Source organism: Pteronotus mesoamericanus, unplaced genomic scaffold (assembly GCF_021234165.1).
Source record: "Pteronotus mesoamericanus isolate MK-2021 breed Mesoamerican mustached bat unplaced genomic scaffold, CSHL_Meso_final contig_74, whole genome shotgun sequence".
NCBI lineage: Eukaryota > Metazoa > Chordata > Mammalia > Chiroptera > Mormoopidae > Pteronotus > Pteronotus mesoamericanus.
This window is the reverse complement of record NW_026555247.1, coordinates 14,708,515-14,736,399: the sequence shown is the minus strand read 5'-3', so window position 1 is coordinate 14,736,399 and position 27,885 is coordinate 14,708,515. Positions and strand designations below refer to the sequence as shown.

General features: G+C 34.6%; 1 protein-coding gene across 1 annotated transcript in view; it reads left to right on the top strand.

Annotated features, from left to right (window-relative positions):
* The window catches only part of CCDC178 (coiled-coil domain containing 178), a 297,827-nt gene that overhangs the window by 92,673 nt on the left and 177,269 nt on the right, over positions 1 to 27,885 (top strand). Inside the window, exons 16-17 of the mRNA XM_054583812.1 lie at positions 3,898 to 4,043; positions 8,129 to 8,288. Of these exons, the coding sequence (XP_054439787.1) occupies positions 3,898 to 4,043; positions 8,129 to 8,288 (306 nt within the window). The remainder of the gene's footprint in view (positions 1 to 3,897; positions 4,044 to 8,128; positions 8,289 to 27,885) is intronic.

Here is a 27,885-nt window from a genome sequence, read left to right as displayed (position 1 = left end):
ATTTATATTACTGATTTACTTCTGTGTAAAGGAATATTTAGAAATACAAATTACCATTGATTTATAAATGACTGGTGATAAATTACACAGCAAAATTGGGTCAAGATCATACTTTGGTATTACCAATGTATTATTTTATAGGAAAAGCTAAAAGTATTCAGCATATGTAATCAATATTAAGGGAAAAAATGAGAAAATAGAAATTAAAAAAAATTAAGAGAAAAATAGGAAAAATTAAGAGATGTAATTATATATAGAGGTGAAGGAAACAATGCTATTCTGCATAGCAATTTGTTTTAAAATCTACATTAAGTATATATTTCACTTATAAAATATAATTGATGAAAACTGGATGGAGAGAAAAAACCCAGCAATAAATCAATAATTATAAAATAAATTTAGTTCGTCCAAATTCTACCAGTAAGGCAAGAACAAGCCCAGGTATTTTACAGGGTTTCCTACAAAGGCCAGGTACATGGCATAAGAAAGAATGAAAAGCTTTTAAATTCATGCTGGAAAAATATAACCTTGAAACCATAAGCGAAAAATATTAGTGTAAAAATCTATAGGTGATCTCACTTATGAATATAGATGACAAATTCTTAAATATATCAGTAAATTGAATTTTACAATGTGCTAAAAAGAATATATTATGCAAGATAAGATTCCTTTGAAGAATGTGAAGACAATTCAGTGTAAACAATTATATTAATATAATCCATTACACTTGCAGAAATGAGACAATTAGCCTAAACTATTTGATACAACTCTATAGCCACTAATGATTTTTAAAAAGACTATTACCTGTCTAGAAATAGAACGAAAACATCCTTACCTTGACAATATGTGTTACAGTCTAACAGTATTTTCCACCAAACATCATACTTAATGATGAAACATGAAAAAGTATTTCCATTAAAATCAGGAACAAAACATTCATACCAGCTGTTACTACTTAGCACACTACTGTTATTGATAACAAATTACTTGTAACATGTCACAAAAGATAAAACATATGTGTTCATCACTGTATTAGGAAGCCACAGAAGTTCTTATGTCCATATCTGAATATTAATTTCAAAAATATTAACTAAAAATTGCCAAAGGTGGCATATTTAACAAATATAAACAAATTCCATAAAAGATCGCTGAATACTATTTGTTTGTGTGTGCTCAATATTAGAAAGTGCACTACAATTTGGAGGGTTAGAGAAGAAGTGTTAATTTTTTTGTCTTCCAAATCAGTTTGTCTTCCCAATTACTATTGAGCACTTTAAAATATATTAAATATTGTTGGAAGCTGCTGGAGTTGGGGAAGTAAAAGAAAAACTTGGTTAACTCAAAAAGCATATCACTTTGTTGGGGAGTGGACAGAGAAAAAGGCAACATTAATATATTGTGAGCAGAGCCATGACAGCCATGTAATAATGTGCGAGAGGGTTATGAGGAGGGAACCGAAATAAACTGAGGGGAGCAGGGGAGGTTTCACAGAAGAGCTGATGTCTAACAATGAGAACACTAATGGAAAAAATGGAGGTTGGATACTTGCCTTGCCATCATACTGAAGAGAGTAGAGGTGATATACACAAAACTCCTAAGAGAATAATTGGCACTGGAAATATTTAACAAATCGTTTGTATTTATTATTATTATTATATAATTTTTACCTTGAAGAAATGAGGTAAGTTCTAGAAACAGACACTAAGTTTACAAAACAAAGAGATCATAGGAGAATGCTGTGGGTTTGTGGAATGGCAAGTGGCTCATTATCGTCTGAGAGCAGGGCAACTGTTAGACAAATGAAAGGAGATGGAGCCAGTGAGTCAGGCAATGCGTAGATGAAGAAATACCTTGTAGGCCATGTTTTTGAACCCCATTTTAAAGAAACTTGCAAACTATTGCAATATCAAACATTACTAATAATATTTTTTAAGTCCTCATGTTGATTGGTGTACAATGAGTACTATAGATGCCATTTGCTGTCATTTGAGAACTTAAGTTCTAACACAAATTACTCTGTCTTTTACTGTGCATAAGCACTTCAGTTGTGTGCCAAGCTAAACAGTGCTAATGCATTTTTACTATTTTAACCCCTATTTAAATCTTAGGTGTAGAATTTGAACTTGAACATTTAGATATTATATTTACTAAATCTTCATAAAATTAAACTATAATTTACACTAAAATTTAGAATCTAAATATAATTTCTATTACTTAATTTTTTAAAAATGTATGACTTGACAGATTTTTCAGATAAGGAAATACTGAAAAGTGCTGTATAGTAAAATATTAATTAACTGCAATTAAGATTTCTAAATCTTTCCAAGTCTGGACATGAAAGAGTCTTTGGGTGGAAAGCCTCCAAATTGCTGAAACCTTTGTCACCTAGGTTAGAGAAAAAAAAATAATCCCCAAAATAGTCAAATTATAAATTTACTGTTTTATGCCTGTCTTCCCATTTGCTCTGGTGATATTTCAGCATTCGTCAAAAGACTTACAAATGGCTGTTGAAGTCCTCAAGCTTTTGCTCACTCAGATTTGTTCTTCTGACATATGGCATCTAACGGTTTTTTCTCTCCAGACTCAAATCAACATGGGGACATCTCTGATATTTTTGATGCCATGGAAGGGGATATACTCTTTATTAAAGCAATGATTAAAGGTACCAAAACACAATTTTTATTTTTCATTGCTGTCTGCAGGAAGCACAGTCTCTTTCTTTCCTTTAGTGTAGAATCCTCTGGCACCACCTTCAACATTGCTGAATTGACCGCATGGTTGACACCATTGCTTTTGAAGTCTTCACAGTGTCCCGTGAAAATCTTCATTCAAGATTAAGGCATGAATTATGGAATCTCACCTGAAAGTCATGTTTTGTGATAGCATGTTGTATTGAGAGTTGCCCATTCTCTCTGACCACTACCTACTTACCTTAATCCATACTTTCGCCTGTTCATACTCTTTTTTAGGTTGACTTTTTTTCGTTCAGTAGTAATAAAATACCCAAGTGCAGCCATTGAAGAAAACCAGTTAGTCATCTTTCATTTACATTCTGGTATTAACAAACAAAACAAACAAAGAAACAAAAAATTCTTCATTGATCAGTAGAAAAGTTCTAGAGCTTCCAGAAAAAGAAGGAAAACAGAGAGAATATGTAAATTCAAGGACAGTACCCAATACTCAAAATCTTGGACAAACAGCAGATTTTTATAGGAAAATAAATATAAAATATCAGCCATTCTTGAAATCTATGAGTAGAGAGAGAATTAGGAAGCATATGGAGAAAAATGGAGAAAAATAGGAGCATGGAGCAGTTGGGATCTGTGGACTCAGGGGAAAGAGCAGCACTAACTAGAAGCTGCCAGACACAAGGAATGACTTTCAGTAAGTTAGTCACCCACTCAGTAAGTTAGTCAGTCAATATATGTACCAACAGGTATGAAGGGATTGTGCAAAAATCAAATCTCCAACCTGAAATTGCTCAAGCCTGTTTTGGGAAAGTGTGCTGGATTAAATATTAACTTTTTTTAAAGACCAGCATAATATATCCTTTCCCACCTTCAATGTACATGTTTGAAAACCAGTAACTGTATGTTTGCATCTTGAAAGGACATGACTGTGAAGTATGCATGAGTGAGAGAGTGGGGACAAACTAGTGCAGAGAGAGAGGAAGAGAGATGGGCGAGAGAGAACAGATAGTTCTAACCTATCTTTTACAAAATCTCATCAGATGTTATAATAACGAAAAGGACAGAAACATAACTTATTACTCGTATTGATAAGAAATAACTATTTGCTTTTAATTGTTCATATGGTCAAACATAATTGTGCTCCTATATCCCAAGGATTTAAAAATCCTAAAATTAAAAATAAAATATCCCTGAATTTGTTTCTCAGGAAAAATGCTCAATGATATTTCATGAAATAGAGACAATGAAAAGTAAAACAGTCACTTATCAAGCAAAAATAAGAACATTGAATACAGACCTTGGAGAAAAATTACAGGAAAAGCAAAATTATGATAAGATACTTGACAATTTGAAGTAAGTACTTAAATTGTATCAAAATATTAAATGTTTATTATTTATAAAAGACAAAATAAAATGTCCACATTTAAAATGATCCATATTTTCTATCATAGTTCAATGTGCTATTTGATAATTTTGGTTTAAAAACAAAATCATAAATTGCTTTTATTTTTTGTTGCTCCACTAGGTTTATTTTAATTTGTATAACTGGGACTGCTTCTCTTTTTCCAAGTATAAGAGCTTTTATTTCTTATGAAATTAACAAGCATTCCTAAGAATTTTAGTATTTGTCACTTACATGACATGGTTGATAACATATAGATTTTCACTCAAACATTTTTGGTAAGTTTTGAGGTGAGAGGTTAGTAATAGCTGTTCTACAAAACCTCATGTAATTTATTCAAAAGCCTCTTGTCCAGTTCCCTCATTAGTCAGGGCCCTCTGTGACAAAGGTTGGTAAAGCCTGTCTCCTAAAGAATGATCATGCTCTAAGAGATTTAGCGTATCCATAGACTCTCAGCTAGAGCTTAAATATTCTTCATTTTCTCCTCTTGGTTGTTATTTCCCATTGTGCAATACTTTAAGAACGGCGCTTAGAGGGCTATTGAAGGAATATGCATTGGTTGCGTTTAGGAATTATCCTTGGATTTATATATAGAAGGCTAATACAGCATTAGTAAAATTATACCACTCAAGAGGAACAGAGGTACACTTATGCACAGCCTAATACCATATACCTTAATGGAGTCAAGTCAATACACTCAACAAGTATTTGTTTAGCTCTTACCATAAGGTAAAAACTTATTTTCCAAATGATCATATAGCTTTATCTGAAAAAGACTAAGTCATATTCAGTATATCATATAAGAAAGCAAGGAAACATACGGTATACTTCAAAAGATATTTATCTACATTGTTTATTATGTATAAGAATATTTTGGGGCACAACAGTATAAGCTTAAAATTATATAATTCATATTAAGTTCATAAAGATCTAATTCATGAGCTGGAGATTTTTTTTCTTCAGGATTCTTACCATTTTAATCCTAACATTTTCTTCCATCCTGTGGCTGGATTATATTGCTCTTGAGACAGAAGCGGTCACCATGTCCCAGTAGAGAAGGAAAACCTGACAAAATCTGCCTTTCCACAGGAAAAGGAGAAAAAGAATAGATGGCACTGTGGTATTGCTTACAAATCTATTAATTAACAGAGATGATGTCAAGTAATATTTAAAGCTGTCATTAATTATCTTCCTAATATGCCAGACACTTTGCAGGAAATCTATGCACCTTATCTCATCCAGCTCTAACAATGAATTCTTAAATTTGTTATAACATTCCCATGCAATTGCTGAGTAAACAGAAGTTCAAGCAAATTAAATGATTGCCTTAAGATCGCACTGATAATTAGTGGTAGAACTAGCTCCAGATTTAGTCCATCCTGTTTCAAAGTGCGTTATTGCAACTGCCCATTTCGAGTCCCTAAACTAGGACTGGAATGGAAGATTATTGCAGATAATCATGCACAATATGTGTAAAGTCATGTACTGCAAAACAATGTTTTAGTCAGTGACTCCATGTACAACAGTGGTGTCATAAACTTATAATAGGAGCTGAGAAATTCCTATTGTCCAGTGACATTGTAGCTGTCACTAATGTCTAGCATAGCACATTACTTGTGTTTTTGGTAAGGCTGGTATAAACAAACCTACTGTGTTGCCAGTCATATAAAAGTATAGCACATACTGTTATGAGCATTACATAATACTTGATAATGAAAATAAATGACTATGTTACTGGTTTATGTATTTATTATAGCATACTTTTAATTGTTATTTTAGAGTGTACTCTCTCTACTTATAAAACAAAGTTTGCTGTAAAAAAGTATGCCATCTTCGCTGACAGCATCCTCATACATCTTCTGTTTATCATCTCTCTTGATTGTATCATTTTCTCTTGTACTTGATTTGACCTCCTGTTGTTTTATACAGTGGCATGCTGTAGAGGTTGTAGGGGCAACAGGCTATACCATCTGGCCTAGGTGTGTAGTAGGCTATACCATCTAGCTTTGTGTAAGTGCACTATATAATGTTCACACGATGACAACATCAGCATCACCTAACAACATATTTCTCAGAGCATATCACATTGTTAAGTGGCACATGACTGTATTAGGAATAAACTATTGGTACTTTCAATAGGTGACTGTGTCAAGTTAATCATAATTTATTAAGAACCCATAGTGTGCCTAGTGCCAAGCACCAGAACAGCAAAGAAATATGAAGTGGGAAAGTAGATCTTTATGTGTCTAAAGATATTTTTAGAGAGGCAAACCTTGCATATGCAAAACAACTGAAATATGTTGATAAAAATAATAGTTGTCAAGGCTACTCTTGGCTCTCATTAATTTTTACAACTGTTTCTTAACTAGAATGTGAAAGGATCCAAACCCAGACATACAAGGACTCCAGTGTTTGTTCTTTTTATCACTATGAGAAAAGAAACACTATTTTCATGCATACATATACATATAAACATACATAGTATACATAATACATATAAAATTAATACAATGCTATATTGAATACAATCTAATATTAAAATACGTAGTATAGAGAATAAAGTATATGAGATCAAGAAATAGTGATGTTCGCTGGGAGCAAGGATGAGAGTTTTGTCTTTGGTCATACCCGCTCTACTGTGTGAATTTCATTGGTTCCCTATGCTTCAGAATGTCAGTATTAGGGAATACTTACATAGGACATTACATAAGAATTTTGGATGTTGTTTGTGTAAATGATAACGTGGAAAAAACAAGGGCAAGACAGATGAAAATAAAGGACCTCATTCCATTTAGCAGGAAAGGCTCACATGTAAAAATGTGAATAAAGAGTCATGGTTTCAAATTTACTGCTAACAGTCATAGTGGAGAGAGAAAAAAAATGAATATTTTAATGTTGAACTGCTGAATCAAACAGAGCCAGACAGAACTGGATGTGAATTGTCTGTCATTTACTAATTAGCTTACACAAGCTAATTATGTTGAAGTTTAGGTTCCTCATCTGTGAATTGCTGTAATAATTATTCTCCCATAGGGTTGTGGTTATATTAAATGAGATATTACATTCAAAGCACTTTAACATTTTAGCCCCTCAAAAATTTTAGTCCTGCTGCCTTTATAGCTAACTGTGCAAATGATTCAATTTTCTATGCCAGTAGAGATGAAAACGGGTGTGGGTAAAAGATTGTGCTGAGCTTTTGCAGCTCTGCTTATTCTGGTTCTGGGTTGCTTATCAGCTCTGGAAATTATTTCTCAAGCGTTTTTATTTTTGCATTATTGTTTTAACTACTTTTCAATGCTTCTTCTACTACTACTATTGTTTTCTTACATTTCCACTGATTTCAGCCTAAAAATTATTTTACCTTTTTGTCAAGATGTACTTAGTTGCATGACAAAATACACAGACATGTACATGCATGCATGCACATACATGCTCACACAAACACATTTGCTTACCAGCTTAAACAACAGATGATATATCATGTATAACAGGAGGCTATGGGTAAGGTAAGCTGCAAGATTGGTTGATTCAGCAGCAACTCAGCACTACATACTCATTTTTTCTCTCTCCACTATAACTTTGTCATCGAATTTGAAAACATGACTCTTTGTTTACATTTAATGGTTGTGAATCTCTTCTACATGGAATTACATCCTTGCCTTGCATCTTATTGGGCTATCTTAATATATATATTTACTCCTGGATAATTAGCCACAAGGCTGGTTGGCTTAATCTAATCAGAATGTATCTTTGGACTTACAAGCTGTATGGAGAAGGGGTTCTTTTGGAATGCCAGCCAAACAGAGGCATGGTGAGTCAACATCCAAAAGAATCCCCTGAATTTCTCCAGAGATTTTCTTGCACCTAGATCACTTAGATGTAACTCTATGGAGATTATAGAAGAGACTAGGAAATTTTTCCGAAGCCCTCCAGTTCTAAGATTTTTCAATATTGGGTCTTTAAAAATGTATCATAAGTATATTTTAGGAAATAAAATATAAATTTATTAACAGTGATTTCAATTCTTTTTTAATAGGGAAAATTTTTTTACTATAAGATTTAAAAAGGAACATATACAAGCTATTTATGATCATCTCCTAAGTGAGAAGAAAGTCTATGAAGAGAGGCTCAATGAAGAAGAACAGAGATACAGAACTCTTGTTACCATGAGGCAAAAAACTCTGGCAGATATTAAAGTGAGTATTATTTTTTGACTGTTTTAGAATGGAGGAAATGCAGGAATAGTCAAAGTAGCAGAGAGATTGAAGCACTCATTTTTCATCCTGAAGTAGCAAAGATGTTTAAATTTTAAAAATGAATCTGTTAGCATAATAAATATAACTTTACATTTTTCCTTTTAAGTAATTATATTCATACAATATGTACTTTCCAATGTATTTTATGTGCACCCTACTTTTGTTATTGTAATTTATTTAATTTGGAAGGCTATTTAAGAGTATAAGAAGGTGGAGGGATTGAGCAAGAAGGAAAAAGGACTCATGGACACCAATGCAGGACTGTGGGGGTGGGGAGAAGGTATAGGGAAACTAAATGGTAATGGGAAAAATACAATAAAAATTAAAAATGAAAAAAAGAACTTACACAACTTAACACCAAAAAAACCCCCCAAAAACCAAAAACCCCCAAGAAACAACAAGAAATCCAATTTAAAAAATGGGCAGAGGATCGGAATAGATACTTCTTCAAAGAGGATATGCAGATGGCCAATTGACATATGAAAGGACACTCAGTGTCACTAATCATTAGAGAAATGCAAATTTAAACCACAGTGAGATATCACCTGACTCCTGCAGAAAGGCTACCATCAATAAATCAAAAACAAGTGTTGACGAGGCTGTGGAGAAAAGGGAACCTAGGGCACTGTTGGTGGGATTGCAAATTGGTGCAGTTACTGTTTTGAACAGTATGGAGGTTCCTCAAAAAGTTAAAAATAGAACTAAAACACCCTTATGGCCCAGCAATTCCACTTCCAGGTATTTATCTAAAGAAATCCTAAACACTAACTCAAAAAGATATATGGACCCTTATGTTCATTGCAGTGTTACTTTCAACAGCCAAAGTATGGAAACAACCTGAGCACCCATCAACAGATGGTTGGATAAAGAAGATATGGTACATATATAAATGGAATATTACTCAGGTATAAAAAAAGAAAGAAATTTTACCATTTGAGACACATTGATGAACCTAGAGGGTGTTAAGCTAGGTGAATTAAGTCAGACAGAGAAGGACAAATACCATATGATTTCACTTATATGTGGAATCTAAAGAACAAAATGAATGAACAAACAAAACAACCAGACATATTAATAGATACAAAGAACAGACTGATGGTTTTCTGATGAGAGAGGGGTTTTGGGGCAGGGTGGAAAAATTGAAGGGATTAAGAACTACAGATTGGTAGTTAAAAGATAGTCAGGGAGGTAAAGTACAGCATAGGGAATATAGCCAATAATATTGTAATAACTATGTATGGTGCCAGGTGGTTACTAGACTTATTGGGGGATCACTTCATAAATTATATAGATGTCTAACCACTATACTATACACTTCAAACTAATGTAAAATAATACTTACTGTCAACTATAATTTAAAGAAAAAAATATAGATTATATTTATTCCAGAGCCATTTTTAAATTTCTAAGGGGAGATGTTAGAATATTTATATTTTGTTTCTGAATAAACATACTTCGAATGTTTATTAACCACTTGTTTGAAAAATGAGAATATTTTGTGTTCTTTTTCTTTAGAAACATTTTGCATATGCTTTAATTGCACTTACTAGTTAGAAACAGGGAAATCATGTGAAACAATATATCTTTTCAGATCTGAATTTTTATTAAGTTTCATAAAGATATACATATTAAAATTTTATATAGATATGACTAAGTGATATAGATTAAGTGATATATATTAATTAAGTAATTATTATCCTATTTTACATTTTCACATTTAATTGTAATAATAAATGCCATGGTTTTTTCAATATATTTATATTACTTATTTCTGAGAGATGCATGGGTATATCATAATATACTTTTATCAGCTATTTTTGATCCTGATATTTATATATTCAATCACTATATATATTTAATATACTCAATTGCTTTTATTTATGTTAACAAGACACTGATAATATGTTTCTTAAAAGATTATTTAGGATAGCTATACATTGAATAAACAGGTATGTGAGTGAATGAACATACGGTTTTTATTGCTAGCTCTGGGTCTCTCGTATAGGATAAATATTAATAAAATAACAGTACTTTTAGTAATAATGGTGCTAAATAACATTCTTCCATTTAAAATTTAGCCATTACATAGAAAAAGGTTTTGTTTTGTTTCGTTGGCCTAAAAATAAGAAAATAATTGGTGCCATCTAGTGGCAATAAATGATGCCTCCTCTTGGAGGAGTTGGAGCTTTGATGGTTGAATCTCCGAGATGGGATGTATAAATGGCTGGGAAAGCTTAGGCTCAAATGCACCCGTCAAAGCAAGAAGGCTTAAGTTATTTACTGACAAGCATCATTCCCCGCCTCGTATTTTATCACAGCAGTAGAATTAGTTGTTTGAATTCAACCACATTTTCCAATCGTACTGGTGCTGAGAACACAGTGGGATCTCAATAATCATTTATTGACTAGCATTTCAACACTTTAATGGAACAATAATAATTAGTGAAATGGCAAAATATGGTCAGCAGGAGAGAGACAAAGAAAAAGCCCTGTATAACTAGCCTCTCAATAATTGAGATTTGTACTTCTTTTCATCCCGAAGCCTGCCTCTGTCTTCTCATTCTGAAGCGTACCTTGGATGCATTACATGCTCTCATGGTTTGGTTTGGTTTTGTTTTCCTTTAGCTCTAATCTCTATATGAGCTTGTTTTTTTTAAATTAATTTTTACTTGTTTATATTTTATTTTCTAAAATACTCTTATGGTACATTTTAAAAGACACAAAATCCTGCTATGAGGCTAGTAGAGCTTTCTGTCACTGTCTCTATCCTAGAAGCTCAGAACTAAACCTGGCACAAGGCAAGCACTCAATCAATACTTGTTGAATAACTGAATGAATAAGTGGGTAAACATATTCTTATTTGGTGATTTTGATGTCAACACGCATGATAGTGGCTAAAAGCAGCAGCCTGTCAGAGATACTTTGCACAGTGCACCAGCCTGACGCTTCAGTGAGTCTTCATGCTGTGCAGAAGCCGACTCCCATTCACTCTCTGTTCTTGATGATACGTGAGAAATTTACTGTTCAGTCTGTTCCCTCTAGGTGAAAATGGTTAAATTCCCTATTGCTTCCTAGCAATTAAAGGATTCTGCTAAATATTTCAATAATGCTTCTCAAGTAACCCAGAATTTATGTGAAATTGTCTCTTTTCAGTGCTTGGCTAGCATTTGTTATGCATTCATCTTATGTGATCAGAGGCATAGAGTTTGAACATGCACAGTTTAGAGACTGATGTATCTCATCATTAGTGACACTGTTTAGGATCAGTTACCAGTATTAAAGAGTAGAAAGACAAATTGATTCTTTATAGAAAACCTATTCTCACCCTGTTTAGAAATTGGATGAGATAAAAAATGTGTAATATGTATGTGATGAAAAGCATTGCCATAAAGAAATGTCTTTTTAAACTGATTGGTATTAGGTGGGGGGTGGTGGGGGGCAGAGAGAGAGAAACCTCAACTTGTAGTTCCACTTAGTTACGCATTCATTGGTTGATTCTCATATGTGCCCTGACCTGGATCAAACCCACAACCTTGGCATACAATCAGGGCAGTGCTCTAACCAACTGAGCTATCTGGCCAGGGCCAAAGAAACAAGTCTTATTAGATATCATTATATGTGTGATGTTACTGTTCTGGGGGTGTCCCATCTAGGCTAAAGACTTGATCACAATTATGGATCATATGAAGGAAATATTTAATGTAAGACTTTGTAAAAGCCACAGTGGGATTAAGTGAGGACTGAGAAAACATACCACAGAATTAGAAACATAAAATCTAATAAAATAGTTTAATATAAATATATACAAACTTTAGATAACATATAATGTGGTCCTGGAGTTAATAGTAGTTGTTTTCAGTAGACAATTCATGTCAGGTATCTTTAAATGACAGATTTTTTTTAATGTCATGGAGTTTTTACTGCCTATAATTTGTAATTGTAGTTGCTTAGGATTAAAATTTCAGTATAGCACTTAAATATATTAAGCAAAATACTAACAGATAGGAAGGGAGAAATAGACAAAAATACAATAACAGTAGGGGACCTCAGTATCTCAGTTTCAACAATGGATAAATCATCTAAGCAGAAAATCAATAGGGAAACATTGGACTTGAACTACACTTTAGAATGAAACAGACATATATAGAATATTCCATCCAACAGCAGTAGAAGACACATTCCTCTTAAGCACACACAGAATATATGTCTAGAATAGACATATATTAGCTCACAAAACTGAAATTAAAAAATTGAAGAAGATTGAAATTATACCATATATCTTCCAACCACAATTGTGTGCAACTAGAAATTAATTATAGGACAAAAATAGAAAATTCTCAAATATGTGGAATGTATACTCCCAGCCAATGAATGTAGAGTCTGCAGAGCCCACCCCTACCATTCAACAAGCTGAATTTTAGAAAAATGCTGAAATATAATGTAAAAACTGTATACCCAGATTCTGTCTTCAGATGTTCTCTAACACTTTTCTTTAAAGCTTTCATGGGCTCCCATGGCTTCAACTGACAAATTGGCTGATTCACTAATCTTCATTTCCACTCCTCCCAAATTCTATCTGTGCATGGTGGATTCTTAGGTACTTGTTTCCTCTTATATAGTCTTTATCATGCCCCCTAAATCATCATCTAACAAAGCCAGTCATCAAAAAAAATTTTTTTATAAACACCACCATATTTTTTTAGTCACCTAGTAACATACCACCTTATATATATTTTGTTCGTTTATTTGCATACCACACCCAGTTTGACATCAGCCTCTACTAAGTCCATAATCCTCATTCCTTCTCACCACTTCTCTTTAATTACAAAAGCACTTTCTTGTAATGTATTTGCAACTTGTACTTTCATTTAAATTCAATTAATCTTACAGAATGCTGTCTAATTGATTTTTTCTACAGCCTACCTCTAACCACATTGTACTCCTTGAAAATTCGTTATGTTTCCCACCTCTTTGCAAATTAAGGGTAAACTTTTCCACTGGATTTTCACGATACGTCTCAAATCTGCATTCTCAACTTTATCTCTCATTGTTTATCTGCATTACTAATATAAGAGCACATTTAGATGGAAATTTGAAACAGTGATATAATACAAGTAGAATTTTTACACTTTATATTATTAAAAGCAATAAAAATAAAACCAAAATAGTTGATATACCAAAAAAGTAATAATGAAAAAGGTAGGAAGGTAGTATCAACACAGAAAGTATTAAGATGCTAGAAGCAAGAATCAATAAAACTATCATATAAATTAAATTACTAAATCAGAATGGGTTAAAAACAATAAAATCATCCTAATTATTGCTTTGTAAAGATTACATGCACATTAAAAAATAAGCCAGACCTGATAATGACATGTAAAATTAGGTTAGTCTAACAAAAAGAGTAGGTGTTGATAATATTAACTTTAATATATAGGAGAGAATTGTCATTATATAAAAAATATTGTGACCAAAATGGTAATTTAGTAATTATGAGTCTGTATGCACTGAATAACATGACCTACAAATATATAAAGCAAAACTCACAATTTCTTAATGTAGGAAATTTCACATACTGTTAATAGGCTATGACATTCAATTAGACAAAAATATAGGAACTTATATGATGTGAAAAGTATGATCTGGTTGAACTACACATACTTATTTCTATATAAGTTATCTATGGCACATAAACTATAGTAATATTTGATATCTTATGCAAATTAAATAACAATTTAATATAAATTTATGTATTCAAGTATAATTAATAAAATTATATATTTAAAATGTACAATGTGATGATTTGATATGAATATACAGAGTTATCTTTTTTGTGTGTATATGGTAAGAATGCTTAAGATCTACTTTCTTAGCAAATTGAAAATATATAATACAGCATTATTATCTATAGCTACCACATAGTACATTAGATTTCCAGACGTCATTTATCTTAAAACTGAAGACTTGTACCCTTTGACCACCATTTCCCCTTTTCATCCATCCCACCATCCCTTGATAACCACCATTTTACTCTTTCTATGAGTTCAACTTTTTTTTTTCTCAAATTGCACAAATAAGTGAGATTGTACAGTATTTGCCTATCTCTGTCTGGCTTATTTCATTTAGTATAATGTCTGCTAGGTTCATCTATTTTGTTGCAAATGGCTGGATTTAAGAGTAATCTTGGATGTAGGGCCTTGTCTTTCATGACTTTGAATACTTCTTCCCAGGCCCTTCTTGTCTGCAAGATTTCTTTTGAGAAATCAGTTGATAGTCTTATGGGAACTCCTTTGTAGGTAACTCTTTCTTTTTCTCTTGCTGCTTTTAAGATTCTTTCCTTTTCTTTAATTCTGGGTAACTTAATTATGATATGTCTTGGTGTGTTCCTCCTTGGGTCCACTTTCTTCGGGACTTTCTGAGCTTCCTCGACTCCCTGGAAATCTATTTCCTTTGCTGGATTGGGGAAGTTTTCCTTCATTATTTTTTCAAATATGTTTTCAATTTCTTGCTCTTCCTCTTCTGCTTCTGGCACCCCTGGAACCCTATGATTCCCAAAAGTTGTCCCAGAAGTTCCTATGCCTCTCCTCATTTTTTTGAATTCTTATTTCTTCATTCTGTTTTGGTTGGATGTTTATTTCTTCCTTCTGTTCCAAATAATTGATTTGAGTCCCAATATCCTTCCCTGCACGGTTGGTCCCCTAAATATTTTTCTTTATTTCACTTTGCATAGCCTTCACTTCTTCTTCTATTTTTCATGCATACTCAGTCATTTCCGTGAGCATCCTGATTACCGTTGTTTTGAACTCTGCATCTGATAGGTTGGCTATCTTCTGGTCGCTTAGTTCTTTTTCTGGAGTTTTGATGTCTTCTTTCATTTGGGCCATACTTCTTTGTCTCAGCACACATGTTATGTTGTAAGGGGTGGAGCCTTAGGTATTAGCCAGGGTGGGGCAACCCACTTTGATATGTTGTGATACTGTATGTTGGGGAGGGGTCCAAGAGGGAGCAATGCTACTTTCTTGGCTCTTGCCCCACTTTAAGTCACTTCCTCCCCTAACCACAAGCAAATTGGGCCCTTCTGGTGCTAACTCCCAGGGGAGTGGGCTTGTGTTCATTCTAGGACCCTGTGGGTCTCTCTAATGAACTCTCTCATGAGGCTGGGAGTTTCTCCCACCACCACAACCTCCACAACCCCCACAACCTCCACAGGTCTTTAAAGCCAGGGGTTTTCAGGCTTTCTTTTCCCATGCTGGAACCCTGAGTTGCACAGTCTGTCCTGCTCCCCAGTTCTTCCTCCCAGCTTATCCACATGTGAATGTGGGATTGCCAGGTCCTCCAGCTGCCGCTTTGCCATGTGTCCTCTCTGCCCCAGCTGCCCATCTCCACCCCTCCTGCTAGTCTGGATGAATGTTTCTTCTTTAGCTCCTTGGTTGTCAGACTTCCATACAGTTCGATTTCCTGGCAGTTCTGGTTTTTTTTGTTTTTAAATTTGTTATTATCCTTCTTTTGGTTGTGCGAGGAAGCAAAGTATATCTACCTACACTATCACTTCCTTGGATGGAAGTCTATTTTACTTCTTCCTATCTTATTTGGATGTTTTGTTCCCCCTTGCCCAATTGCTCTGACTGGGACTTTCAGTACTATGTTGAATAGAAGTGGCGTATAGTCCTTCATATTATTAAACACTTAACAGCTTTTCAACATTGAGAATGATATTAGCTGTGGGCTTATCATGCAGTCATACCTCAGGATTATTGCAGGTTCTGTTCCAGACCACTGCACTAAAGCAAATATCAGAATAAAGCAAGTCACACAAAATTTTTGCATTCCCAGTGCATATAAAAGTTACTTTTACACTATAATGTAGTATGTTGTGTGCAATAGCATTGTTTTTAAAAACAATGTACATTTCTTAATTCAAAAATTAATTTATTGTGTAACAATGCTGTCATCTGAGCCTGTTGGAAAGATGGCACCAACACAATTGCTTGATGCAGGGTTGTCCCAAACTTTCAATTTGTAAAGATGCAATATCTATCATGCACAATAAAATGAGGTATGCTTATATATAGTCTTTAGTATGTTGAGATACTTTCCTTCTATACCTAGTTTGTTAAAAATTTTTATCATGAGTAGATGTTGAATTTTATCAAATGCTATTTCTATTCATATTGAGATAATGGTATTTTCTTTTTATAATCCTTTTTATTTATATGGTATCAATTGTAATGCTTTCTCTTTCATTTTTTTATTTTGTTTGAGTCTTACCTATTTTTTCTTATTCCACACAAAGATATGTCAATTCTGTTTATCTTTTCAATAAACTGGCTTTTAGTGTTGATCTCTTCTATTCTTTTTCTGACCTGTATCTCATTTATTTCTGCTGTGATGTCTGTTATTTCCTTTCTTTTAACTTTGGGCTTACTTTGTTTTTCTTTTTCTAGTTCCTTGAGGTGTAAAGTTAGGCTGTTTATTTGAGATCTTCATTGATTGCTTCTTTTATGTGCACTGACCAGCGATTGAAGCCACAACCTTGGTGTATCAGGCTAATGCTCTAACCAACTGAGCTACCCTACCAGGGTCACTATCATTCTGTTTTGTTTCAATATCTATCTGGATGACCTATCCAGCATTTTAATCTTAGAGCCTATGCACTTATTCAAATCCAGTTAACTTTAATTCCATGTCCCCATACCCGTGGACATTCTTCTCATTCTGTCATCATCTAGAATGGAACCATAGCTGAATTTTTAAACTCCTACATCACTCTTAATTTTGCCATTAGTAGAGCATTAGTGACAGAAAGAGTAGTAACAGTAAATTAATAAATGCTGAAGATTAAATATAATGGTGAAGGGAATGAGAGTGCCCTGGCTGGTGTGGCTCAGCGCATTAAGTGACAGCCTGTGAACCAAAGGGTTGCCGGTTGGATTCCCAGTGCAGGGAACATGCCTGGGTTGCAGGCCTGGTCCCTGGTAGGGGATGTGCAAGATGCAACCACATATTGATGTTTCACTCTCTCTCTTTCTCCCTTCCTTCCCCTCTCTAAAAGTAAATAAATAAAATCAAAAGAAAGAAAGAAAGGAAGGAAGAAAAAGAAAGAAGCAAGAATATTGAGAGAAATTAAAGACAACTTTAGAATACTCTTTCAATAACTTTGGTATTAAAGGAATTTATATATTTCTATTTGTTTGCTTGCAAATTACAAACCCCATGTATATTTTATAGCAAAGGGGAAAGAGACAAGGTTGAGGGAGAGATTGTATTATATCTCATATTATGCAGTTTTGCTTAAATATTTGGTTTCCATTCCAATTGGCAATGCCTTTGAGCGGGGGAAGAATACCTCACTCATGTGAGTACTTCCAGAGTCTATCATAATGTCCAGCATTTAGTAAGTACTCCATATTTGTTAAATCGAAGTCCAAATGAAGTGATGTGACACCTAAAGTAATAAGTAAAAGAATGAGATTTATATTTAAGTTTACTTTGACAAGGATAAAGGAAATTATTCCTCATTCATTCATTTATCCATTTATTCATTCATTTAGAAGTCTAGGTGAGATTCTGAGCATGTTAAATGAAAGGTAACACCTGCTCTTAATTAGCTTCACTGAGCAATGGTGAAGAAACAGGTACAATTTAAAATGGTTGCAACAACTGCTTTTATTGAATTAAACACAGAATTCTCTGGAACCTAGGAAAAAGAGCTTAAAGGAAATTTGAAAAATTTGTTAAGGTGATAGTAACAGAATTATGTCTTGAAGGCAGGAACAAGTTTCTCAGGAAAGAATACTTCAAGTAGTGAAAACAATAGGCAAAAAAGCATACAGGTGTCAAAAATCACTGTCATCGAGGGAATTGCGGGTAGTTTATCATATTGAGAGATCAGATGCTGGGCAAAAGGCCTTGCATTCACGTAGGAGCCAAAGCAGGAAGACTCTGAATGTTACACTAAACAGTTCAGGTTTTAGGCCATGAATAATTGATCCAAAGAGCAAAAAAGCTACCATGGCAGCTGAGGAAAATCCACTAAAATTAGCAGAGATGTCCACTGGTCTGCTGTGGCACCATGGTGTGATGCTAATGGGCCAAAGTGGACTGAGACATCAAGCCCATCAGAATGGCTGAGGCTGGGCTCAGAAGGCTCTGCCATTAAAGAACCTTGCCCCTTTATCCCAGCATGGTGAAGTCAATATTTATTGGCTAGATGGTAAGACAAACTATTCAAGTATATACCAGGTTTTGACTTGAACAATAGGATGACTATTGGTGTCAGCATCCCAAAATAGAGAGTATGGGCTGGGGAATAAGTTTGAACCTGGATTCATCAAATTTGAGATATTTTTGAAGGAGCTACTTGGAGTCCAGTGCCAGATGAATTAAGAATCTGGAACTGAAGAAATAAGAGTTTGAATGAAGATATGGTGGTAGAAACTAAAAGCATATACATTGCAAAGAGGCTTCAGGAAGTCTTTGATAATACAGGGAAGATTAAGGAGAAAGATCAAGAGGCAGATCTAGCTGGGTGATTATGATATGGAAAAGGTAGCAAGAAGAGAGGGAGCAAAAGGCACAGAGGTTACAGTCCGAGAGTGATATAGGAGTTTAAAAATTTAGCCACGGTGCCATTCTAGATGATGACAGAATGAAAAGGTGTCCATGGGTATGACTTGGTAATGGAACATAGAATTGAAGTTAACTAGATTTGAATAAGTGCATAGACTTTAAGATTAAAATGCTGGATAGGTCATCCAGATAGATATTGAAATAAAACAGAATGACGATGGCCCTGGCCAGGTAGCTCAGTTGGTTCAAGTGTCAGACCCATATGCCAAGGTTGCTGGTCAGGGCACACATAGGAGGCAGTCAATGAATGCATAAATAAGTGGGACCACAAGCCAATCTCTCTCTCTCTCTCTCTCTCTCTCTCTCTCTCTCTCCAAATTAATTTTTAAAAAAGCAGAATGATGGTGGAACATACCATAGGCAGGAAGAGAAGATTGAGTTGATGGGTCAAACTCTTCCCTTAGTGTGGAAAAATGACCAGGAAATCATTAAATGACTGTTCAGTAGGGTGAGAGAAGGTAGAGGATTATATTCTTTAATCAATATAAAACTGAAAGGGCATTTTTACATAGGTGTGGAGGAACAATGGTTTGGAAGCAGTTTTAGAAAACTAGGATTATGCTAACTGCAACTAGACCCTCTACTATGTGGGGACTCGAGAAATGAAGATTCTTTAATTCAGGCCAAGTTTTAGTTCATGCAAACAGTTTTACCTAATATTGTGTAATGAGAATGAAATGCAATCTGAGCTTGAATTTAGCAATGAATAGCCCTTCCAGAGTTCACAGTGGAAAGGGTTAGGATGGGATAATGATTCAGTCCAATTAATAAGTATATACTGAATTCCTACTACATAAAATACTCTATTCTAGCTGCTGAGGATTATTGTGATAAAGCATAATCCTTAACTCTGAGAAGTATACCGGCCTCACAGAGGAGAGTGAATCACAGCATTATTTTAATAGGTTTTGTTAACTCAAAAAAGAATCAAAGGAAGAGAGACTGCTAACATACAACCTATAAATATTGTCGAATTTCTTGTATTTATCAAACGTTTTTTCAAAAAGAGACAGTAAATTACTAAGACCACCGAGATTTCATATAGTATTACTTCACCTATATACTATTAATGAAAGCATCAACAAATTTATATATCTTATAAATTATAAATATATACTACTTATATATTAGTTTCTATAATCAAGAATTTTTTAAAATGTCACATAAAGAGACTAAGCAATGCTGCTAGCAAAACACATTATTGTTTTTATTTTGGTTATACATGTGATTAAAAGAACCTTCGATTGTCCTCTCTATTTCCCTTTAAATGGTAGGAATTTTACTTCAGTCATGACCTTCAGGAAGATCACCTTATCTTGCTTTCAGAAAAAGTGAATTTAATGTTGCATAAATGAAATATCTACAGGGTTATGGTGTTCCAAAGCATAGATCTTAGCATAAAGCGCTCTGCTGCAACCAGGAAGTTGTTTTCAGTTACTAAGTTTTTAGTTTGTTTCTCAGAGCTTTTCAGGAGAAATAGAGATAGAAAGTTAGGTGAGAGAGAGAGACGAGCTATCATTTCATCTTTAGTGAGTTATCAGTAGCTTTCTGTATTAAGTATCAGCCCATGAATAGCCTCTTAAACAGGATTTTTGAATCTGGCCCTGATGTTCTGACAAATATCACAAATGTGACTTGCATAGTGTGCTGTGGGGAGCACTGTTAACATTACCCAAATAGCACCCCCACTGTCTGGTTTATATGCTTATAGAGAACATATACACCTGACCTCCTAAGGGGGCTGCATATCTCAAATTTGGGTGCCATGATAATAATAACAGTTTGAGAAAAATGAAATAGGCAATAAAGAAAAAGGAAATGGAATATATAAACTATTGTAGAGTCATGTTCATTTTCAGTACTATATAAAATAATGAAAATGTTTTTCCATAACCTTTGTTGATTTTTATAATGCAAAATATGCTTTATGGAAAAAAACAATGAATAACAAAAGCAAAAAGGATTAGTAAAAATACTTTCAGCCTTTGACTCAAAATTTTGCATTGTTTTTCTTAAGTTTAGACTAGAGTTTAATTCTGAAATAGAACAGTTTTAAGATAAAGTATGTTAATTTTTATCTTTGGCAACTCTAAGTTGCTCATTCAGGGATCAAGTACAAGAATTATCTTATTGATAAAGCACACCAGTATGGTAGGCAGCAAAGGTTTTATTTTTCTAATTTTACAGGTGCATTTGGGGAACTTAAACTTGGAGGCATTAAATAAGACTTTCCCATAATCACTCAGTTTTAAAGCGGCACATATAGGATTAAAATGGGTGCCTTTTCTATTACCCCTCACACCACCCCGGCCGCTGCCCAGTAAACTGAAAGCCCTTTGTAAACAGCAAAGCAGTAAGATATTGTTACTGCTTGTCACAGTGCTAGGTGACCTTACAGTGGTCATTGTTTTTAGTTTTCTAGGATTATTAGTCAAGGGAAATTAAAGCCCAATTGGGCTGACAATAACTTGTGTGATTATGTGTCCTTTTGAAATTAAAAGGTAGACAGAATACAGTATGTCAAGACTTTCTCAAAGTTTCCACTAGTGAATGAGTCTTGTATTCAACAGGAACTCTTTACTCAGGCATGTAGAATAAGTATCTCCCCATTTCAGCCTGTTCCTGTTACAACATCATAACCACCATTTGTGTGATGGGTGACAGGCTGGTTGTGTATGTTGGGGCCAGGATATTGTCAGGAGTTATGAGATAACAGAATGTAGTTCTATAGTTTGAACCCGTAACTAAAAGACATTTGTGTGCCCAGCTTTGGTACCTTGGCATGTGGTGGCACTGTACCTTTAATACCCAAGAGTTAAAAAGCACACAAAAAACTGCACAGAGGGCACAGTGCTCACAGACTACCCTTACTCCAGATGCCAGCCACGAATGTGGTGGTGCTCAGGACCACCCTCTCTTCAGAACAGCTGGCTACAAATTTGAGGGTTGCCACAACCATCCTCAGGCACAATACGTTTTTAGAAAGCTCACAGAACTCAGAAAAACACACGCTGTGGTCCATTCATGATGCCATAACTAAATACCACAGACTTGGTAGCTTATAAACAACAGACATTTATTTCTTACAGTTCTAGAGGCTGGAAGTCCAAGATCAATGTGCTAAACTGGTCAGATAAGGGATCTTATCTAAGTCCCAGACTTCTTGTATCTTCACATGGAGCTAGAGGCTAGGGGTCTTGCCGGAGCTTCTTTAATAAGGCAGTAGGTTTCTACTCTCATGACTTAAGCATTTCCCAAAGGCTCCAGCTACTTCAATATATGGATATTTATTTCATATAAATAAATATCCATATTTATTTCAATTATCAATATATAGATTTCAACTATCAATATATGGATATATTTATTTCATTATATTTTTCCCTGACCATAGAATTTCAGCTTGTCTGTATTTCATTTCATTTGCTCCTATGGCATCTTATTCTTTGAAATAGTTCAGAAATATAAGCACTGAGACCAATACATATGAGAAATATTTGAAGGCTAGAAATTAAAAATTTGCATTCTCTATGCACATGAAACCTCTTCAATGACTATCTGTTAAAAATATAACTGCCAACTGAAGTTCCCAAATAATATTAGAAAGGAAAATGTATCTGTAATATTATATATTTTTGTATATTACATTCATTGACTCTTGAGAAAAGACTTATATTGCGTCCTCTGAGCCTAAATCTCTTAGTGTAAAAAATGGACAGCAAATCGTTCTTGTAATAGTTAAGAGTGAATTCAAAGTTTAAAGAAAGTATCATTGTAACTTACACAATATAGTTTTTAAGGATAACATTTCCTAAACTAACATTTAAAATAAACATTTGTTTAGCCTCTCAAATGACCTAGCACTATGTAACTTAGGTATGGATCCTGATTCCAATGAACACATCATCCTCTCGGGAAGGCTGACATGAAAGTACACAATATACTAAACCTAGTAATAGTATTGCTATTGTATATATTCCTTTCTACTATTATTTGGAAACTTCACTTAGGGGCTGGATTATGAAAGCATCCGACAAAATTTGAGGACATCAGTGAAAGAAGGAATTCTGGAGGAGGTTGACACATAAGGTGATTTCTTAGAGATGTACAAGAAGTAGCCAAACATAGAGGAGCATAAGTAAAATAATGGGATATTCATATGTAAGCTTGAGAATTATACCATGCCCCCCCCCAAAAAATCATTCCTGAGATGATTGAGTAGTATTCTTTGAAAGACTGAAATAATCTGGAGGACATGAGAAGCCAATTGTTGGGAGAGGATCAAAGTGGATTTGGGTAGGACTGAGTCTATTGCTGAACTATTAGGGTATCATTGAAGGTAATGAAAGAAATGACCAAAAACAAATAAAAAGATTTAAAAATGAAAGGAAGGAGACCCTGAAGTTCCAGCTGATGTTTAAGAGCAGGTATTTACAAGGGACACCAATTTGCAGGTGTGAAGGATGTTTTCTGTACATACTCAGCTTCTCCCATACAACAGCAGAGCAGGCAATTTTGTATTTTTTCCCAGTTCTGGAATTTTTTGGTAGGGAGCTTCCTTCAAATGTTACTTGCATCAAATGTCTACTTCGGAAATATACAAGCTTTGAGTTTGGGACATATTTAGAATGTATAAGCTTTCTTTGTTGACTGACTTTTGCCAAATGGCTGCACTTAGAAAAAGATAATTATTGAACATATTTACCCAGAAAACAGTATCAGAAAAAGGAAGCCACAGCACATGTAAATTGTGAAATTATGTCTATTTGTTGTCTTAAAAAAGTCTCTGTTCAAATTCATGTCTCTTGTCTTTCATTTGCATAGTTGCAAAAGAATTCATTCTAGATCAATCAGGGTTCAGTCAGAGAAACAGAGCCTTTGGGAATGAAGGATCTATTATAGTAATACAAGCTTGGAATTAAAGGTCTATAAGGTGGGGTTGGAAATTTAGAGAGTCAATAACTGGTCTTCCAATATATCAGTTACCATTGTGGCCCACAGTGAAGTATCTGTTGGTTGGGCTAGGGCCAGCAGTCGGGAGTATGGTCAAGGTGCACAGCACAGGATAATAAGCCAGCACTTATATGCACTGGAGAACTCTGCAACTGTCTGTCACCATATATGACCATGGTGATCATTCAAGATGATGGCCACTAGTTCACTTATGCCTTCCAAATCCCACACAAATTCCACATATCTTTCCCTTTGGTCAACTCAAACTTAGAACTACATAGGGAAGAGGTTACTGAGAAATGTAGTTCCCAGCTTAACCAAGTTTATAACAACATAATTCCGTATAGTCTGCCCTTTGTAAGCTTGATGATTGCTATCTGTGCATACCTTTTGAAAGTATAGTTAAATTACTGTATTGTATACTTGAAATTTGGTAAAAGAGTAGATCTCATGTGCTCTCACCACAAATGCACATATGCAAAATGGTAATTGTAAAGTGATGGATGTGTTAACTTGACTGCTAATCATTTTAAAATGCATATATATATTTAAAATATCACTTTGTACAACCTAAATATATGCAACTTTATTTGTCAATAATACCTCAAGAAAGCTGGACAAAAGTATATTTAATTTTCAAATAAAATCAATTACAAATAATGCTTCTGATTTTCATGGTGTGACTGTTACCCATACCACCAAAAATATGACAATAATTTGGCCCAAATAGAGTACACAAAGTCCATTTCATTTTGTACATGTCTTGTACATTTAGCTAACACTCTCTGTGTGCCATCCTGTTACTTCAAAACCAAGATAAAAGGTTAACCACTATTAATACATCTCATGTTAAATAGTAAAGAAAATGTGTAGAAAAAAAGAATATGTGTGTGTGTATCTGTAATATTCCTATTATAACAGAAGAATTAATCATAGTCGCTATGGTTCTTGATTCTGCAACATGATCATAGCTGGTATTTATAACTTTGTTCCTCTACTATTTAAACTCTTTGCTCTCAGCCAGCATCTACCTTATTGTGGGTTCTTGTCTGTTGGGATGACCCAAATCTCCAATTCTGTAGGGTTTGTATCATTAGCCATTTTGCCTGTGTTGGGTGTAGTTTTTTACTTTTATCACAGGACATGGGAATTTTAAGTGATACCCCAGAAAAAACTCTGGCATTCCAGATGTACACCTTCTTTCCTGCATTGAATAGTAGTGACTCAATTTTCCCTTGAGAGTCATGATCAGTCATCCCGGCCAATACAGTGTTACGATTCTTTTGTCTGTTGATTCCCTGGCATGAAGATCCCAAAGTGAACAGATGGAAGTTTCAACTTCCATTTTAACAGAACCTTTACTGTTTCCTCTAGAAAATCATTTATTTTATTTCCACCTCTTAATACTTGGACCACTGTGTTAGTTTCCTATTGCTGCTATAACAAACTGTCACAAACTAAGACGCTTAAAATAGTATCATTACCTCACAGTTGTGTGGAAACACCTGATAGGTTCTGCTGAAATCAAGATGCTGGCAGGAGAGTCTTTGCTAGAGACCCTGAAGGAAAATCTGCCTTCAATCCCATTCAGTTTGTTAGAGGAATTCCATTCCTTGTGATTGTAAAACTGGTCCCTATTTAGTTGCTGGCTGTCAACTGAAACAAATCAGCAATTAGGGACCTCACTCTGATCATTACATATGGCCCTAATCTCAGAATCAGAGGGTCGGATCCTTCTCACCTTTGTAATTTCTCTAACCACTCCTGCTTCTGACCTGTATTTCCTGCTTTCCTTTCCTGTCTTCTTCTGTTACTTTTAAAATTTAAATGTGATTACATTGGATTTGTTTGGATAATCCAGGATAATCTCCCTGTTTTAAGGACAGCTGATTAGTATACTTAATTCCATTTGCAAAATCATTTTTCAGTAGTATTTAGTTTAGTGCTTGAGTAACCAAAAGATGGGAATCGTATGGAGACATCTTTAACACTTTGCCTACCATAGCCTTAAATTCTGTGCTCTAAATTGATTGTTGATTTAGACTAGAGCCTATGTGAAATTCTGGAAGGCATCACCCTATCCTGCGTGATGTTTTCACCCAACTGGCACCACACACGAGCCTATCATTTTATCACTTTTTCTCTGTTAGTTGAGTACCATTATTTGGTTCTTGCCACTCCCACATTTTTTCATCCTCACTGTGTTCAGATCATTGATTTTGGTTGCATTATTTCCCACAGTTTTCCTTGCCTGCCAAGACTAACCACTATGGAGCTCTTTTAAGAATGTTGACATTTCCTTCCCCACTGTACTTCTCAGTGCCTGGGGAAGGGACTTTCCTCTGGGCTCTAATGGAGAACATAGGTAGAGAGTAATGAGTAGGCCTCCCTAAGCTATATTGGCTACCTTCCTCAGTATTCCAAGAAAGTTATAGCATTTCAACCTCGCTTAGTGTAGGGCAACTTTGGGCCCTGGTTTTAGTTGACCCAACAACTGTAACAGATATATTTAACCTGAACTTAGTACAATGCTTGGCACATGTTTGGCAATAAATACATTCTTGTTAGAGGCATGACTGAATAGATGAAAGATGGAATCATTGTGGAAGCTCAAAGATGAACTCTGTAAACCTAGATTTTGTTGTTGTTGTTATTTTTGTTGTTGTTGGAGGTGGTGGTAGTGGTTTCATTCTTTCAGATTATATTCTCTTTCTCCATCCAGAGACACTCTGGTGAACCACATATGCAAGGAAATAGAGGTGGGAACTACTGATACTGATCCATAGAGATTTTAGATGATAATTTCTGGTAAAATCTTCCTTAACATTTACAATATGAAGCCAGCTAAGTTCTCTCTCTTTTTCTTGAAAATATTCAAGAATTTCTTAAACTGAATGGTTGACAATTCAGAACTTCTTGTACTAAATATAAAATTTTTCTTTGTCAGAAAAACTTATGAACTTTTCTATATTTCCATACTGTAATCTTTGTAATAACTTTTCCCTTTTGGCTTTATTTTTTTTTTCAAAGGTTTATTTTTTTTAAGTTTCTAATGAAGGTGATTTATTTTTCAACAAATTGGCTTACTACTACAGATAATGACAATGAGACAGTATAAAAAAAAACACATCTGGAGTATAATATTTTGGGATGCTTTTTGTTTGTTTGTTTGTTTGCAAAGATGCAATGTAATACAATATACTTTTACCCCTATCTCTTTTAGGCATTTTCTCATTTGTCATAGAAGGGTTTTATTTGTTCTTTTAAGCAAGACTTTTCCTGTCACACTGCTTATTCTGGGAGAGATTGGGGTTTCCTCTGCTCATTCATCCTTGCAAGTTTCCCTTTGTATTTACCACTCTCCCCTAGTCTGCAGTAATTGTGAAGGAGGATGAGCACGCTGTTCTTTCTCAGCCCCTCCCAGGTGATCTCTTTAGGCTGCAGTACACCTTTCTAGCAAGGAGGGGGCTAGGGAGTCTACATCCTGCACATTTAGCCCGAGAAATTCCATGGGTATCTCTACAAGGTTGCTGTTGTCCTTTGGGGAGAAAGGACTATGTCCAGCTCCCGACCATCTGGTGTAGGAGAGAATCAGCTTTCTGTTCCTCCTCACTTGCGTGTAACTAGTTACAAGGGGCAATAACACTGCAGTGACCTGATTTCATTAAGTAACTGTGCAGCTTAACTAAACCTGAATAATGGCCTAAACCTGAATGATGGCTCCTTGAAGTAATTTTTTTAGTTTGTAATACTTGATGCTAATAACTGTACATATTTTCCATCATTTGTGTAGTAAACTATAAAACAATTTCCTATTACAGAATATACTCTGATTATATCTAGTTCATCTATATTAGAAATCTAACTGGAAACCATTGATTCATAGGAAAGAATCCTATATAACTGAGTTTGTGAAATACTCCCCTTCCCCCATAAAAAAAAAAACATGGACCAG